Source organism: Lepeophtheirus salmonis, chromosome 10, assembly GCF_016086655.4.
Source record: "Lepeophtheirus salmonis chromosome 10, UVic_Lsal_1.4, whole genome shotgun sequence".
Lineage (NCBI taxonomy): Eukaryota > Metazoa > Arthropoda > Copepoda > Siphonostomatoida > Caligidae > Lepeophtheirus > Lepeophtheirus salmonis.
The window spans coordinates 5,058,004-5,077,161 of NC_052140.2; the positions used below are offsets into that span (position 1 = coordinate 5,058,004).

General features: G+C 31.3%; 1 protein-coding gene across 1 annotated transcript; it reads left to right on the forward strand.

The window, feature by feature from the left end:
• Nucleotides 1-4,624: 4,624 nt before the first annotated feature.
• LOC121125222 (uncharacterized) lies at nt 4,625-18,065 on the forward strand. The gene is made up of 5 exons (XM_040720364.2): nt 4,625-5,171; nt 6,043-6,414; nt 6,743-6,859; nt 6,928-7,501; nt 17,384-18,065. Exons 1-5 carry the CDS (start codon nt 4,999-5,001, stop codon nt 17,546-17,548), a joined length of 1,401 nt encoding a protein of 466 aa, XP_040576298.1. The 5' UTR covers nt 4,625-4,998; the 3' UTR covers nt 17,549-18,065.
• The last annotated feature ends 1,093 nt before the right edge of the window (nt 18,066-19,158 follow it).

Below are 19,158 nucleotides of genomic sequence, written 5' to 3' on the forward strand. Positions count from 1 at the left end.
AAGAAACCGAAAATCAACATTGTAACCCTAACCATTTGAAGAATATTTTGTAGGAGATCAGCTGTGACGAGGGAGAAGGAAATAAGTATGGACATTGGCAAGAGTTACTCCGATGTTGATCGCTAATTCTACTCAGAGTCCAACAAGGACTCGTAATTACAACTCCGCAACAAATCCTCCAGGTTCCTCTACGTCTTTCATGAGCACTCACGAATGTTCAATCAGGTTTTGAAAATAATTGAAACTATTTCGGCAAGGATATTGCTACTGAGGAATTAAATAATAATGACAACTGCAAAGGAAAAGAAAATTATTTCTACAGATTACCAATTCCAAAAAAACTGCCCAGCTAAATCGGTTTAAATACCTTCGTACCGATCTTAAGGCAACGACGCTAATAATCATGAAAGAGGCAGGATACTAGATTACATTGACATTGGGGACGTCCCGAGAGCTACCATTAGATTCAAACCCCTTCTTGGTCCTCAAAACAGTGAACCCTTTTCACTTCCACAATCTTGACCACCTCACAAACAGGACATCCCGCGTGTAGCACTCTATGTTTCTTCAACGATATCACGAAACTGCCTTTGTTTTTTAGAAATTGTATGACATAAAATCGAAAGTCTTAAGACTGGTAAAATCAAAATCCAAAAATTGAAAAATCAAGCAATGCATGTTTCACTGCCTACGTTAATTTATTTGTAATATAAGTTTTAATGCATGATGCATTTTTCCTTACGCACACTGTAAATATTAAATAGACATTTTTTGATTTGAGTTATCATTTTATATACACAAATAATATAAGAAATAAATGAAGGAAGAAAAATTACTTAAAAAAATAAGATAAATAAACATTTTAGTTTATAATTATCCCTTTCCAAAAAACCTACCAATGCAAAAAAAAAAGAAATTTTTTTTTGTTAACGTACAGAATTAAGAAGACTAACAAGCCTTTAGCAAAAACCAAAACAAGAGCAAATAAGAAGAAATTGTAGGAAGCAATAAACCATTAAAAGTAAGGATTCATTAAGGGCAAAATAATGGCCAATGTAGCTTTTACCATGCAAATTCTATTAGTATCTGATAATAATGTCTTACTAATGGTAATTAACAGCATGGAGGCACACAATAATAACTGCACGGCATTCGTATTCGGAGGACATCTCCATCATTATTATTTTTTTCTGTTAGCGTTTTTTCAGTTTCTAATGAGCAAGCTTTCATAAACATAGATCTTAGGGATCCTAAGATATTGATGTTTAAACTTTTTCCAGATTTAAAATCTCACCCGTAAATACATAAAAAAATTTATGTTAAATATAGACATCATATTTATCAATTCAATGTTTGTGTAAAAGAGTATTCAAGGAACCAATCCTTTGATTAAAAAAAAAAAAGACTTTGTGCTACCAAGTCAAAATCGCCAAGTATACAAACTTTCAACAAATTCTGAGTTGATGAAACGTTTCACCTCAACAACTCCTATCTCAGAACTTTGGTTGATTTGATGTGGAGCTACCGTATAAAATAAATCATAATTATTATAAATTATTTTTTTCAATTGAGGACTTTGTGTCCATTATATTCTTGGATGTATTTTGCAATTTTTTAAACGATATATTTTTCTATAATTAAGGACGTTATTTTATATGCTTTTGCTTCAAGAAAAAAAATAGTATACCGTAAGTCAAAATATATATGTAATTTGGTTCTTCTGGTAACATATTTTAGTACATTTTGCATTTTACAATGACTAAACAAAAAAAAAATATATATATAAATAAGATCGAAGCATTATACATACAAAAAAGGCACAATAATTTGCTGAAGCTTACAGGTTTTTTATATCAATTTATATTGCTTGTAGTGAAGACAGTCAACATTTGCTACGTGTTTTATAATATTATTAATTATTATAACAACATTTAACACGTTATTACCTTTATTGTATCTCCCAACCTTTCATACGAAAAGATATAGAAAAATTCCCATAGTCAATTTTGGTACTTAGCCGAATCTTCTAAAATGGAATCGTTATTCAATATGGACTATGATATCCAACCAATCAATTTTAAGAACACTGATTAAAGGAAGAAAAGAAGAAACTTCAATAGCTGAAAACCAAATTCAGGGTATATTTTTGTATATCTTGAGCTTACATGAGCTAAATTGTAGCCAACCATCTTTTACGATCTTTTTGGGAATCCCAGTGCTAAAAAAGATAAACTTGAGTGCGTTTATAAATTGTTATGTTCTTGGATCTGATCTCCACATTATAATTTCCATCTGTCTATATATGATATATTTATCTTCTTAGTATATTCAAAACGAACACACGCGACCACTTCTAAAATTATTGTTCGTCCAACGTTTTCTTGTATCGACTCTGGACCTTGACTTAGCAATTTTTTTCTCACATTGCTCACATCTTCCAATTTTCAAACAAAAATTTCTTTAAAGTGTTTGATTTTTATATTAGTAGTGTGATTTTAGATATGTATGGAGCTAGTTTATCTAAGTTGTATTATCTTCATGTAAATATAAAGTATTTTGTATGATGTACATAGGTATTATTCTAGAATAAAGTTAGTTGTATAATGAGAGCTCTTGGGGTCAATTCCTTTTAGGTGATCGGAACATAATATGGAGCAGTTGAGTGCGAACTAAGAATACGTAGAACCCTAAAGGAAGAAAATTAAATTATGTAATTATTTAAAGTGACGATCATAAATTGCGTTAAAAAGTTATAATGCAAGATGGCCACAAAAACCAATTGGAAATAGAGAAGGAAGCATTAAAAGATCGAATCAGAAGAATGGAGGAAAATGTTGGAACATCAACAGGCAGATTCAAAAATGATATTAGTTAAAATGCTTATGGAAGAACAGAAATGAACTCAGGACGAGGCCATCAGAAGGGACGAAGAACATTGTCAATTCATGGGGAAAATGATGAGTGATCATAATGCCCATGGTAAAAATCAAGAGATGCAACGATCTTCAACTAGTAATCCGGAAGTCAAAATTAACATAACTCCACTGCCTCAATTAGATGATGGTATAGAATATCAAGATTTTATTCATTTGAAGACATTTTGTAATAATGATGTGATGTTAATAGGAGTGAGTGACCAAGATTACATTAAAAAGAAAGGAGTGTTTAAATCATTTTGCAGTCCAGATATACTGATTAAAATAGAACATGCAATGTCTATTGAAATAGAAGACAATGATTAAATGGTGAAAGATATTATGTAATAAATAGGAGTTTACCTATGAAATCAGACGAATATCGCTTTAGAACGAGTCAAATTAGTGGAAAGAAAACAAGGGGAGAATGAAAATTTTGATTCATTTTATACGTTGCTTTGTTGTCAAGCCAAATATGCAGGACTGAGAGAAATGACATGTTTACATTAATTATACTTGGAGTCAAGTGCAAAGAAAGTAGAAAACTATTTGTATCAAAATCACCTATAATGTCTTTGTCAGAAGTGATATCAATTTGTCGTAGTGAAGAGAAAGGCTAAGTTCAAGAAGAAGCTCTCTCGAGAAAATCATCGTATCCAATATCAAGTATCGAGAAGAAAAACTCAAAAAGAGGTGATCGGAATATAATAATTAGGAGAAAGTCCTCTGTAATAGCTACTTTTTATATTCTTCATCTTTTCGAGTAAATTACTTAAATTTCTCCATCATTACGTCGCTCGTTGTCTCACATGTGCTATTGTCAACAATTGATATATATGCCTTATTGGCTATTTTAATAGCTTTTTTGAAGCTTGCCTCAATAATTGCATCCTCTTCTGTTGGGTATTCAACGCTAATGTGTCAGAAATTGTACGATCCTTTTCCATTTAGTATTATATTGATAATCCATTAACTTAGTAGAAAGACTGAGTATAATAGTATTTTCAATTATATCTATTGTAAACTCATTAAGCATACGAATCATTGTACCAAAATCATAGCTCTCAGTCTAAAATCTCAATGTTAGGCTACTTTTTTCCGGAAATTTGGTTAATCTTGCATACGTTTTTATATCTTAAACTTATTTTATGACTTAAATAGACATCAAAAAGAAAATTGAGCAAAAGTAATTTAAAATATTGATTAGAAGTTGACAAATTTCAAAAAATATGAGTACATTAAAGTATATCACTTCTTTCTAAAGCTGGACATAATTTTAAAATAGTTTTATCATTTTTTTTTGGACTTGGAACTTTTTTGTTTTTTTCTTAATCAAAATTGAGGTGATAGAACATTTTAATATTTTACTTGTTACTACAGACAGTGATGTCTTCAGTAGATATTTTTTAGATGAACCCATTTTCATACGAAAATGAGTTAGCCGATAGAGTATTGCTGCTTTCCTTTGTAAAGGAACAATAGCTTCCCTTTGGAGAAAAACTCGTTACCTTTAACATTTTTAATATAAATTATATTATTTTCCAAGAGGCTGTATTTTTTTTAGTGTTCGAGGAAAAAAGCATATTCCAACTACACCCAGTCCACTCTACTCTTCAAATGTATTATGTATATGCGTTATTATTTTAATTTTAGAAAGCCAAATTAAAGAAGATGTCTACGAATTGTAAATATAATTTTTCTCAACTATTGAATTCAATTGATTGGATAATTTTTCATATTTGCAAGTGTCAAATCAAAATAAATAGAATTAATAAACCTGCCCTTGGGTACATTTATTCGTGCGTATCTCATGACAGAAGGAAAAAGGAAAAGCAAAAACAATTAGGATAAAGGAGGGGAAAAAATTGCAGTATGATGAGGTAAGCAACCTTCGAGAGCAATCCCTAACCCACTCGCTCTCCCTTAATGCGTATACGTAAATCAACACTTACACAAGAATAACTTTATAGACATATTGACTTTAGACTTGTTATTTTACAATCCAAATCCGGACAACTTGTTAGTTACTCCTTGAGATCCTTCTTATACGGAAGTAGTCATACTCATCAGCAAAAGAGCTACTATGGCAGCAACGGCCTATTATCAGAATCGAGAAAAAGCTTTTAATCGAACGAGTCGAATACATCGTGACCTCAATCGGGCCTCAGCTTATATTTTTGATAGTGATGCTAATTCATTGTCAGCCTATTCAAGACCTTCTGGAAGATCATCTTCCCTTACAAGAGATGCTCCAAGGTATGTAGATATTTAGGTAATGATCAAGTTAGGTTTTTTGTTAATCGTGATAGAATAGATATTAAATTAACATAACTCCTTGGGAAAGCAGAGTTGACGGTTGTTTTCGATATCATTAATATATTTTGGGTATATATGTCGTCTGCAAGTAGTTACTTGTATAAGTACCAGTTGCAGCCCAAAAATGAGATGATGAAATTAGAGTACTTTGATGTGGATAATCCAATAATTGAACATTCCAAGAATGGTTTATATATAAATTGAGTAATTTTTCAGTTTTTTATTAGAAAATTATTTTTGATAATACGTCTTTTGTGGAACACTATCAAGTTCAAATATTCAGAGTTAATAGAAATAGATACGTATTTTTAATAGATCAAAAGGATCATCATTCACTAATTAAAATCTAGAAATGGAACAATTTGCTTATTCAAGTTACAACAACTACTACAGAAATCGCAACTTGCTCATAACATTAACCTCAGGATATATATACTCGTAAAATGAACGTATTTAGAGTTCAAGGAAGCAAAATGATGTAGAGAGATACTTGACCCTAATTTTCTACCTATAAATAATTCTATATTTTGTCTGTAAAGGGTCAAATGGGCTCAAGGACATATTAAAATTTCCACATATGTATTAATCCTTTGCTTTATTTTGGACAACTTTTCCTTGAGAAAAAGAGAGAGATACGGGCAATATTTCCTTATCAAAGACTCAAATTCCATTATTTTGAATAGAATAGGGGTGGACAATAAAAAAATTGATAAGTATACAAAAAGCACTTTATGATATATCCCTGGTCAACGAACTTAAAAATTATATAATAAACAAACAAATTATCCAACATCTTTTTCTTTGTACATAGATATGTGGACCCATCTAATGCCGGCTACAGATTTAAAGATAAGCTACCTACTAATGATTTCCACCGCCGCTCCATCAAAATCCCTATTCAAACAACATCTTCCCACCTCTCACCCTCTGCATCTTCCTCCGTGTCTACTATACAAAGCCCCAAGAAAGCATACAATAAGGACTTTAACCCTTATTCGGAAACAGCACGCTACAAGAGAGAACAGGAGATGAAGGATATTCATAATGATTTTATGCGAAGCTGGAAGGATCAACAAGGTATGGGGAATGGGAATGAGGAAAAAAAGAGCAAGTCTTATCATAAGATTATGGGATCGACAGTATCTGCTTTGGAAGACAGGGATTTTACTCGGCAAACAATAGGGTAGGAACTCAAACTTTTGTTTATTTTGAAAGAAGAAGGTTATTATTTTTCAATTCTTGAAATGTTGTTGGGAGTATGTATTGTTAGTACGCTGACAAAAAAAAAAAAAAAAAAACACTGTCAAAAAATATTTAAATTTCAAAGCATGTGGCCATTTTTGATGGCATTTATAAAGTAGTGTTACTTAACATTTATACTTTTCCTAATTCTTTAGAAATCGTACAGTATTCTAAGAATTGAACAAACAAACAAAAATGTGTATAGAAACAAGCCAAAAGCGCAATTAATGATTAATTAGAGTTCCTTTCTTTTAAAATATGAATTACAGAGATATATTCAAGGACATGAGCAAATTCAGTACCAAAACAGTCGCAGCTTTGAGCACACTGGATACATCTGGAGCTAACAAAACCAAAAATTACAATTGGAGAAAAGAAATAGAAAAGTAAGATGTCTTTTTGTAATACTTGTTTATAAAGATCCCTGATACAAATTTCCCTATTTCACAAACAGATATGAATCCACGGGACAACTCGAGCGTGATGCAAGAATACGAAACATTGAAATCCGAAATAAACGGCATGAAGATGAAACAGACTTCAAGGTACGCCCCATTCGAACCCAACGAGATGAATCCGCTCCTGCATCACTTTCTCGTCGAATTCGACCATCTGAACCAAATCCACCTCCTCAAAAGATACACTCCAATATATCACGGATTGCAGCAGAAACTAAAGTTGTGCGGATCTCGACTCCTGAGGATGATCGAAAGGAGAAGATTAATCACATTGTAATAGCGCCCAAGGTGAAAATAGAGGAGCAGCCTGCAGTTGCTTCTCCTCTGAAAAACCTACAAAAGGAGGACTCCATCGAAGGGAGCCCACTTGCACCGATGGAAAATACACCAACAACTTTGTCCCCTGTAAAGAAACGCGCAAAGATCCTAAAGAAAAAGTCGCAAAAGGAAGAAGAAAATGTCAAAGATGAAGCTCCAGTCTTGGAAGAAGTATCTCTTGATAAGAAGGAAGAAGCTTATGTGGAATCTTCCTCACCCAATGAAACTCCAAAAAAGGACGAAGAAGAAGAGGTAAGATTAAAGGGTACCCAATTACGGGCGATTATAATATTTTTCTATCAGTAGAATAGTTTTGAAAATAAGGAGAACATTGAATTGAAACAATTTTGCAATGAATGTCATAAGGAATTTAAAAAACTGTATTTATTGAAAATAATTTTGAATTCGAGTATTTCTCGCACACGAAAAAAGTTTTACTTTACTATAGCCCGTAATTTTCAAAAAAATTATCCGACTCCAGCAAAATATTTCTGGGAAATTTGACTGACTCGAACTCGAATGTTCAAAACTAAAAAAAATCAGTCATGATTTTTCAAATCTGTAGTATGACACAATGGACACTAAAAAACTTCAAGCTCTTTTTTCTTATTGAAAGAAAAGTAGAAAAATTAAACATGAGAAACGACACCAGTATATACGTAGAACTCTACCGATCTCAAAATTGGTACAGGGTTGGGCAGAAAAACGTGGACTCTCGAGCCTCCTGGCCTTCATGACCTCTGTCAGAAGGTGGTGTGGGAGCCTTGTGTATGAGGAGAATCCCAATTCGCCCTTCATGGCCCTTCTGATGGTCCTAGCAGCCACGGAGAAGTTGTTAGCGAGGCGATTCATTGATTGTACGGGGTCCTCCTTGATCTTCTTCTCTAAGCTGGAGAAGAAATCTGGATCCCTTTTTAAATTGTGTCCTCCACTTTCTGCTTTCCTGTAGAGGTTTACTCCATCATTCTTCCCCTTGGCTACCTTCATAATCAGGCTCCTGGAGCCTTTCACAATGTCCATAATCCTTACCACCTCAACTTCAGCATTTGGAGATCTGAGATGCGCTTTTTTTTTTTTTTTTTCTTGGTAACTCATTATGACAAAATGTGTATTTTAGTATGCTTATGGTCAAAGAATGGCTGAACCAGACTCTCAAAAAATAATCACTCAATCTTCCTATATAAATAAGAAAATTAACACTAATTAACAGTCCGCATTTTGCAGCCCAACCTGTATGTTGTCCTAACTTGACTCAATGCAGAATTCAAATAGAAAATTTTGACTCGAAACCACCACTACTTCCGTAGGATATATCTTAAATAGATAAAAAAAAATATATTTTTTTAAATTTCTTATCACATTCATAGTAATATTGTTTCAATTCATTCCCTCTTATATTTCACCACTATTCATCTCTATAGAATTCCTCAATGTTTGACCAACAAAGGGTCAAAAGGGAAAAGAGAAAAAAGAGTGTATGTTGCATGCTTAGAGTATTCCTTATGCATTGTCAAAGTTTTTTTCAAAGACTGTTTAAACACGTCATTAACTCCTCCTTACTGCATTTGAAGGCCATTTAAATCACTGACCGTCTTTTTTCTTTTTTTTAATTACATAGTTGACCTTATACACATTTTGTTTTCATACTCATTAAGGAGAAAGATTTAGTAAAATAACCTTCATGATATTTAAAGCTTTACTACATACTCCAACAGCCCCTGATGTATACTTTTTTAAAAGCAGGTTGACAATTTAATTAAATAACAAACCTCTCACAAACACGCAGAAAAAAAAGTCGTTTTATTAATAAAACATAATCTTGCTATTAACTATTTGCTGAAAATGAATCATTTCTTTTTTTGTGGTTAAATTTTATATGTAGATTTTTCCCTTTAATGCAGGGACTCTCAACCTTTTTTCAATGATGCAAAATTTGTAAAATATTTTTCCACCCAAGTACCCTCTATCCAATGAAAACGAGTTTTAGTTTCAATTATTGACAACTTGAGAAATATTTTTTAAATATATCAACTGCCTCTAAGTACCCCAAGGGTTACACATACCCTCTGGTTGAGAGCCCCTCCTCTAATTTATAGAACTATAATCCTATATTTTGTGAATTCATACCGTCGCTTGGTTATTTTTATATATTCAATCTTTCCACCAAAAAGAAAGAGAAAAAAGAGTCGAAATCACATTGTAGTTAGCCAAATAAGTTAGTAATACCAACTTTCCTTTATTTCCTTGGCACTCCCAGCCTTTCATTTTCATATTATTTTTCCCTCAAAAAATTAAGAATGAGAAACTACACTAGTATATATGTAGAACTCCACCGATCTAAAAATTGGTACATGATTGGGCAGAAAAACGTGGACTCTCAACCCTCCTGGCCTTCATGACCTCTGTCAGAAGGTGGTGTGAGATCCTTGTGTATTAGGAGAATCCCAATGGCCCTTCTGATGGTCTGGCAGCCACGGAGAAGTTGTTGGCGAGGCGATTCATTGATTGGACGGGGTCCAACTTGATCTTCTCAAAAATGAATTGCATATATGTATATTTATTAAAACCCTTCATCGTAATTTATTCGATACTGTATTAAAATATTCCAAGGTAATATTTTATTATAAACGTAGCATGAAATGTCTGGTTTTTAAAAATAATAAATAGCACATGTTTTTTTGTTTTTTTAAACAAACAAAGAATCAATATTTGGTCCGATTCTTAAAAATAGTTGAAAATTGTTTCTTAAAAAAGATAGCATTTTGAGCCTAGCATTCTCTTATTATATAATAAATTGTGCTCAATCTCCCTTTTAGCAAGTAAATTTAACATTCCCTTCGTTAGAATAAGTACCGGAGTAGGATTACTTTTAAAGGGGAAGCAATGTTTAATTTTGTACCCTTCGCTCCAAATTTACAAAAGTATATTTTTTACATAAAATTTAACTCTTTGTTAGAACTATTTCGAAGCTTTTATTTCTTTAAATAAATAAATTTCAGATATCGTTTGATTGGTTAACATAGGCTACTGATTAAATTTTTTGTTTTGTTTATAACCAATCAAAAATAAAAAGATTTGAATACAAAAACCAATTTGAATTTTGCTTTTATATATACCCCTTCCCCCTAATTTGGTGCCTTTTATGACTTTTCCTACCATATAAAATATCCATCTCATTTCATTCCTAGTGTTATTTTTTTGGAAACCATAATATGGTCAACTTAATTTTCATCAAGGCAATTTACAATACTAAATAATAATTTACAATTATCCTATTCTTGGAGCCAGAACACCTACAAATTAGGTGTATGTTGTCATGCATGACAGAGAGTTAATTGTTGATTTACCAAGTGGTCCAATAAAATCTAAACACTTTTAATTTTTTTGAATTTTAAACTTCAATAAGATATAATTCATTAATTAACAATAGAAATTCAACGAAATTAATACTATAATTAGATGTGTATCTGAGCTCTCTTAATCATTATTGAGATTACCCTCGTATGTGGGCCAAAAGTGTTCAAAAGAACTGAAAAGAGTCATTCAATAGAGTATTGTAACATATAAGTTGGGTTTCGTTCCTTGCTCGTGTTAAAAATGGCATCTCCTCCCTCACAAGTCTCTTTCCACCCACTTTTGTCATATCTCTCTGTACAGTATGGTAATCCTCTGTACTGTTAGCCCAGTGCTGGATGACATTTGCTTTTAAGGCTTCGCTGTTTGGGAGAGGGACACTGCAGGGATCAGGGCTGTAGTGTGGTCAAATTTTTTTAAGAGACTAAGTTTAAACAAATAACTTTTTTTTTTGATTTTTTTATTGACAAATTTGACTATTAGATTAAAGTACTTATCAATCCCCCTGTAGTCAGAGGCCTTCATGTAGCTAATCCAACAATATGTCATAACAGTTGTTCTCATAAACGTACTTTTTAGTTGTTCGGGGTCCCACATTGATTTTGGGTTTCTATTTTATACATCTCTGAAAGTCCCTAAGTTTTACAACTTTAACTATATTAAAGTTAACATCTGTCAAAATGTTTGAATGGTAAAGTATGCTTTACAAACATGAATGAATGAATGCAGATTGTAAGGATCTTGTCAATAGAATTATCAATTTGTAAAAAAAAGAACAAAAGAAATGGAGAAACAAATAAAGATATTTTGATTGCAATAAAAACAAAATATCAAGAGGGTTTTTAATTAAATTTGGAAAGTTGAAGATAATATAAATTGTTTTTCTCGTATTCATAAGTAAAAAAAAATATCTTTAAGAAGATAACGACATTTTAAATTGATTCCAGTAATGTAATATAATAATAAGGCTTATAATGATTTTTTTTCTCGAAATGTTGGAAAGAGATTTTCCGAAAATGTTTCACTTGGTAAAAAATAAAAAATAAAATAATGTTTGAGCCATATTCATCCATTTTTAGAGATTTTTTTGTGAAATATTCTTCCATAAAAAATGGTCGATAAAAGTAATTAAACAGGGTGAGGATTTTAAATCCGGAACAATTTTAGACATCAATATCTTGACAACACTGAAATCTATGGTTTTCGAAAGAGTGTTCATCAGATTCAACCCACAAAACTAAAATAGAAAAAATACAAAATCCTTGAGATATCCTCCGAATACGCTTCTGCACGCCCACATAAATTGCGTGTACACGCAAAATAAATGGGGGTAACCCACCTTTAACCTTTATAAACTAAACAAACTTTGTGATTAATTGTTTTTTTATTTTTTTTCTATTCTAAATGTGAGTGTTGATTATATGTTCCTATTAATATTTCAACAACACAATATGACGTTGTCATTTTCTCCAAAAATTATGTAATTCTTGCTATAAAAAAAAAGTTATAAGTACTTACAAAAATAATTGCAAACATTTTGGGCATGTTAAATAAAAAGAAATGGAGAATGTTTTATAGAAGAGAAAATAAACTGTCTTGATGGTTGTTTAGATCAGCTACAAGCAGCTGTAACGAAGAGGAAAAAGGAATTTAACAAGGACATAGGTCATGTTTATTCCGATGTCTATCCTCCATTCTACTCCTAGTCCAACAAGGGCTTACACATATTATGAGCATTATACGAAAATATTCAGTCTGGTTTTGTATTTGCCTTATTGCATATTTTAGAAAAGGAAATTTACTCCTTAAGAATTAAATAATAATGACAACAGCTTCGGAAAAGAAAGTTCACTCTTTAGTTTCCAAACCCTAATAGAGTGAGCGAGCTAAAAAATCCACCCAATTTTCATCCCGAACTTTGGTACTACAAGCAAGATTACTTCGACCAACTGTTCAGCGCAAAACCAGTTCGGTTTAACATAAATCCTACTTTATATTCAGGTAACTTGTCTCTTGTAAGAAGTAATGTTGCAGAGATGGGAGGATATAATTAGTAACTACGTCATTTCAGCTGTTGTTGCTACTATAAAGGACTAATAAGAACCCGTTTTAGGGCTGACAAATTTTATTAGGATCAGAGTCTTTTTAATTATTTTAGGTCAATCTGACATTACTTTAAAGCATGATATTGAATACAATTTTGATCAAACGATAGAATTATAAACAGCCATAGTTTGTGATGAAAATTTTGTGTATTTTGGGCATGTTAAAAAATCGATAATTACCATGCTAACCATGTCAATTTGAAAAAGGTTTTGGAGAAGAGCAGCTTAGCTTTCATGACGTTTCATTAGATCAACTGCAGTCATTTGTGACGAGAGAGGAGGGGAAAAGAAAATATACAAGGGCATTGGCTAGAATGATTCCGATGTCGATCCTCAATTTACTCTGAGTCACACAAGGACTTACAATTATCACTCCACAATAAATCTTTAAGTTCACTCCCACTGTCATGAGGACAAACGAATGGTCAATCAGGTTGTTTTGAATATATTTGAATACAGAGTATAAAAGGAAATCCACTCATTTGGAATTAAATAATATTGATATCAGTTTATGAAAAGCAAATTCACTTTTCAATTAGTCACCTCCAAAAAAAGCGTGTGCTATAAAAAGTATCCGATTTTAATCATTACAAATTAGCTCTTACTGGAAAGCTGTGAGGAATTTTACAAATATTTACTGTAATGACCTACTTTGAGGCCTTTTTTCTGTTTCTTTGTAGAAGAAAGGTTGCCAGATAGAATAAAAGTATCGCCAATAAATATGAAGTTCAAACAAAGAAGAGAATTTCAAGCTCTTTACTCCCTTGTTTGATATCAGAAATTCTTATCACGAGTTTGATTAAGATTCTTTTGTATGTATTTGTTTTTTCTTGGTCTATTTCCCCCTTTCTTTCTTACATGCATGTTAATTTATTTTATCAAATAACAAAAAGTTTCCATTTGGAAAGTTTTTATTTGTATTTATAAAAGAACTTGGTTGATTAATATCCTTGTAAAAAGATTTATCACTGGTTTCTAGATAAATTTCACTCACTGTTTTCTCAAAATATATAACAAACAAACAGGTTATGTTATGTTGTGTTAGTTCTAGATTGTGTGTTTTAAATAAATATATACAATATGGAAAGCGTATATAAGTTTATACTAGTGTTGTTTGGTAGGTACAGTGGTACTAGAGTACTGACACATTTCTAGAGTTGCTATATTCAATTGATATTGACAGACAGATCTTGCTGTGTCCCTAAGTCATCCATAAGTTGTCCTGCTGACAATAAATTCCAGCACTTAGTTTTAATTTCAAACCAGTATCCTGTCCAGCATTCGTTCCGGCAGAATACTACGATCAGCTATAAGTTTTATGGATCATATCAAACTCATGTTTTGTTTTTTATGCTTGCAAACAAAAAGAAGGAAAGGTTAAAAAATATGAAAAATCCGGCCAAATTAAAGACAATTTTTTTTATTAAACTACTCCAAATATCTCGTTGTCACCACTTATACTTAAACAAACATCTTGGAAATGAAAACGAAAGCCATGTTTTTGAGTTGTGCTTCCGACAACCTCTCTTTTTCTTCAATAGTTTCTATTTTTATTCTACGGAAACAGGGTTCAGGGGCATCCGCAGGGCTATATTTTGGATGGCTTGGTGTTCGAATTTTTGAAAAACAATCAAAAAATTTAAAAAAAAATTCCAAAATCCACAACTACTCAAAAATTCTGAAAGATTAAATTTTTTGAAAAAAATAATTCCAAATAAATATTTCGAGAATCCAAAATTACTCACAAAAAAATAATTTTTTTGGAAATATATTTCAAACATTTAATTTTTTGGAAAAAAAAATCAGAAATTCATAGCTATTTTACAAGAAATTCCAAAAATCTTTAAATGTTATAGAAAGTTTAATTTATTGGAGAAGAAAATTCAAATATTAAATTTTTTGGAAATAAATTTCAAAAATTTATAGCTATTCACAGAAAATTAAATATTTTGGAAAAAAAATTTAAAAACGAATTTGTTTGAAAAGAAATATAAAAGATCTCTCTTAATGACGTAACGCCTCAATATTCTGATCCTCTACTACCATAACTAAAACTCTCTGATTAAAAAGAAAAGATTTTTTTGACAGTTTTGTTTTTATGATAAAATATTTAAATTCATGGGATAAAAAGTTGAAAAGGTTTTTACATTTCACTATTTTTATGAAAATAACTAACGAATAAAATGTATTTAATGTCAAAAAGAGTGGTAAAATTTATTGAAAAATTACAATTTTAAGATTAGAAAAAGAAAAAGTTCGTGCTTAGATTATATTTTTTTTGTTCATTCTTATATAGATGGTCAAAATTAATCAAAATTACGAAATACAAAAAAATATTCCTTCTAGCTATATCATGATATAAATATTTTCGTATTGTATTTTATAAAAAGTTCCATTCCCAAAAACTGTCCTTGAGGTTTTTGTTAGGATGAGGGGGGGGCGGCTAGTTCAGAAGTTTTATGAAGTTTATTTTATGAAGACAATTTTCATTTCTGGTTGGTTTGTTTTTCCTAAAGAAATTTTCTTTGATTTGGTATGAGACTGGCGGATCGAAAAAAGTTTGGTGATATGTCATCCGGTGGTATAATTTTGTGTTCCGTAACGATACAATTTCCAATTTCAATGTTGTTGTTGTTTTTTTACTACACGCCTTAAGGGTATGTCAACTTTTCTGAGCGAGCCCCCACTCCAAACAAAAATTCTTGTGAACAATTTCCCTTAATGACAGTTTTTTACAATGTAAAAAAATTAGAATCCTCAGTTATTTTCATCAACCTTTTCTATTTTTTCAAATTTTTGTTTAAGGGATATAATATATATTTTATTAAGATATGGGAGAACATTTTAAGATTCGAAAAAGAAAAACGGTGGTCCTAAAAGTATTGAAGGAGGAATTAAATGTTATTTATCGTGACAACACGACTATAAAACAAGTTTTGTCATGATACCATTCTCGGTTGCAGTATCAAAATTGATATCTGTATTTTGATCATTCTTCCGCTAAAATTATCAAACAAAAAACAGTGCGATTCCCCAAAACTTAGGGGCCCTGTCTTTGGAATTTTCAATATTCATCCATTTTTTTTTCCTAAAAAAAAATTGGTTTCGTTTGGTACTGGAGGGCTAGAAAAACCTTAAGGGATTACGTCATTGGCTGGAATATTTTTTTAATCACATAATGACACTGCATTTCACATCGATTTCAATAAAAAAAAATATTTCTACACACTTTCGAGAATGTCGCGGGGTAGACACCTCCCTCTAAAGCGACAGAAACCCCAATTAAATGTAGGAAACCTTGTAATATATACTCCTCAGACTGGTATATATATTTTCATCTATTTAAATTTCTTACAAGTTATCAGAAGAACATATAAAGCCAAAACAAGATTCTAAAATACTCTATAAAATTATTGCATTAATTTCAAAATAGTCATTATAACAGCTAGTCTCTTATAATACTGCATTTTGGTAACTTTCACTTCAGATTCCTCATGCATAGTTACTCCTTTCTTGGCAAGCGCATCAGCGTATTCATTACCTGTGTAATCCCAATTACCCTTTGTCCAAGTGCTGTTCACATTCCTTTTAATCTCTTTTGAATTTATTATTGTATTAAATGCCTCAGTACCCCGGTACCACAGTAGTATCGGGGTACCGAACTACATTACATTAGATTAATAAAATATTTTTATACTGGTCTCATAAATATTTACAGGTTAAAACTTGATGATGCTTTGACAAAAAACCTAAAAATCATATATTATTCAATTTGAAGCCCTTTGACCTCAATAACGTTCTTCAACTGGCCTATAAGTAACGAGCAGACCAAAATATTTTGTACATGTTTATTCAAGTAACCATATCATACTTGCAAGAGAGTTGAAGTCAGGCGAGAATGGAGGATAAAAGGGCATCGGCTTAAAAAAACAATTTCAATAATAATTTTAAGAAATATTTTAGTATTTTTTTCCTGGTTTCATTCGATGCACAGTTGAGAGGAATTGGTAGTTATGGAAATTGTCTGTATAATGGGCATGTAAAAAAAAAACAAAGAAAATAAACATGTTAACCCTGACAATTTAAACAATGTTTTGAAAGATATCAGCTACAATAAGCCTTGACAAGGAAGGAGGGGGAGAAAGAAATAAAAATTGGCAAGAATTACTCCAATGTCGATTCCCAATTCTACCCTGAGTACAATAAGGATTCTGGAACAAATATTTAAGGTCCTTAATGAGCACACATGAATGTTAAATCAGGCTTGGAATATTATTGAATCTAGTAGGAAATGAGTATTAAAGATTAAATAATAATAACAATTGCTAAGTAAAAGAAAATTAATGCTTCAGATTACCAATTAAAAATAAATGGGCCAGCTAAAAATTCAGACGATTTACATCTCTAGGAATTGATATAATTCCTTACCTTATCGTAAGGTTTGGCATTGACGTCCAACATGCCTAATATTTGAATGCAAATTAGTTTTGACTTACGTTTAGATATTTAAATGTATTATTTTGAAAACGCGGAACGATTACAAGTAAATAACTCTGATTTTCGAAACTTTGCAACTCCATTTATCTGACCTGTAAAAAAGTCATTTAACAAAGATTGTCATAATTAATTAATTAGTTATTTGTTCAAAACTTTTATTACTCTCTCTTTCCCTTAGGATGTCCATGGAACAAAGAAAATGAAGGATGAATTCTCAAGTCGTATGGCCTCTCTAGATGCAGAAATGACGGCGGGACGTAGCAATTTAGCAAGAATTCGCGAAAGAATACGAAAAGCAAAGAAAGGGATTATGGAAGTTGGAGAAATGATTGAGAATAGTTAATTAGGAGGAATATACCCTCACCTTCCATGGTTTAATCATACGTAGGGATAATATTTTTGTAAAGTGAGGAGACATATTATTCAATTAAGACACTTTTTATTATAAGCTACATGTTTTTTGAGATAAAAATGAATTACTGCTATAATGAGTAAAACTTTCTACATTTAAAATAGCAATTGTGCTGGGAAAATATTTGAAGTATATTTAATATATTGCTTTATTATGTTTTTTTTTTTAATGCAACAAATGTAAGGGGGAATTCTTCTTTCAGAGAGAGAGATATAAACACTCCCACGATCAGTGAATGAACAAAAAAAAAATCTGAAATATCAACTTATATTATGTGTTTTATCTTTACAAAAATATCATCCCTAACTATAATATATTACACAATATATCTACCATTTTTGTATTTATAACTGACATATAATTTCTTTCGTTTGCAGAATTTTAATATACTTTATATTATATTATATATTTATATATAACATTATAAATATACAAATACTTTTATTAAGCCACACTAAATCAGCTTTATTTTTCATCAAAAAAAGGGGGATATTTTATTTTTTTAAATTTTATATATTAATAAAATAAACCTATTCAAAAATTGCATGCATGCTCAAAAAAATAAAGTATTAAAAAGTTTGCATAATACCTTGTTCAATGTTCAAGTTAATATATTCGTTTTCCCTGAACAAAGTATATTTCTGCTAGGAACAATAATAAACTGTTTTTCGCTAAGCTTGAGGACTATCAAGCCATTACTCCTGGAGTAAAGATAATCTGAATGTACTAAAAATACTCTTGATAGGATCGACGTCTTACCCGAATTTTTTGTATCCCTTAGTTATCTCTTAGGGAGAATGTCTCTTCCCATTACGTGTATAAATTGTAGACACTTTGGTCAAACCTCGACTTTTGCTGTCAAAGCCGTGCGATGCTCCCAAGAGGTGAACTTGGATTTTTCGAAAGGAAAGCTGAAATCCTTAGTTCAGTTTACGCCTTGACATTGTCTCCTACGCTGACATTATCACCTGATGTACCATTAAGTTAGCAAATTATATATCGTGGGTGTGGTTTAAGAGATAAAGAACTACTTCATCTGCTTTATAAATATCCTAAATTTATAATTGAGCGGCACAGCTTAATGTCAATTTTCAACCTTTTCAAAGACATTCTGTCTCCAACTTCTCCATTTTCTAAATGAATTCTGATGTCGGCACTGGCTGAATAATGGACCATTCCTAGCACACGTGCAGGACGGACGTTAGTAGGAGACCTAAATGGGAATCTATTGGGAGAGCAGCACACGTTAAAGTTATTTGTACATGCTGATTGTATGTTTTATATGATGTATAGAAATAAATGCTTTAAATAAGACTCTTGATATCAATTAATTAAAGTGATTTATAAACGATATCATTATGTCATTTTCATTAACCATAAATAAATAATGTTGTTTATTTTGCTTCTTAAATGAATAGGTAATTACGTACCTGAGTATTCAACTGTTCTGTTTTTTTTTTTTTTTTTTTTTTGCGTAAGACAATATAAAAAAGACTTTGGGCAAAGTTTTAAGCCTTTCAAGAGATTTTTTGCGTGGTACA

Excerpts from the sequence above, each read along its gene's own strand:
- LOC121125222 (XM_040720364.2), top strand. The coding sequence starts at position 4,999 with ATGGCAGCAACGGCCTATTATCAGAATCGAGAAAAAGCTTTTAATCGA. Across the intron at positions 6,860-6,927 it reads TGGAGAAAAGAAATAGAAAA|ATATGAATCCACGGGACAAC; the intron begins GTAAGATGTCTT and ends TTTCACAAACAG. Across the intron at positions 7,502-17,383 it reads AAAAGGACGAAGAAGAAGAG|GATGTCCATGGAACAAAGAA; the intron begins GTAAGATTAAAG and ends TCTTTCCCTTAG.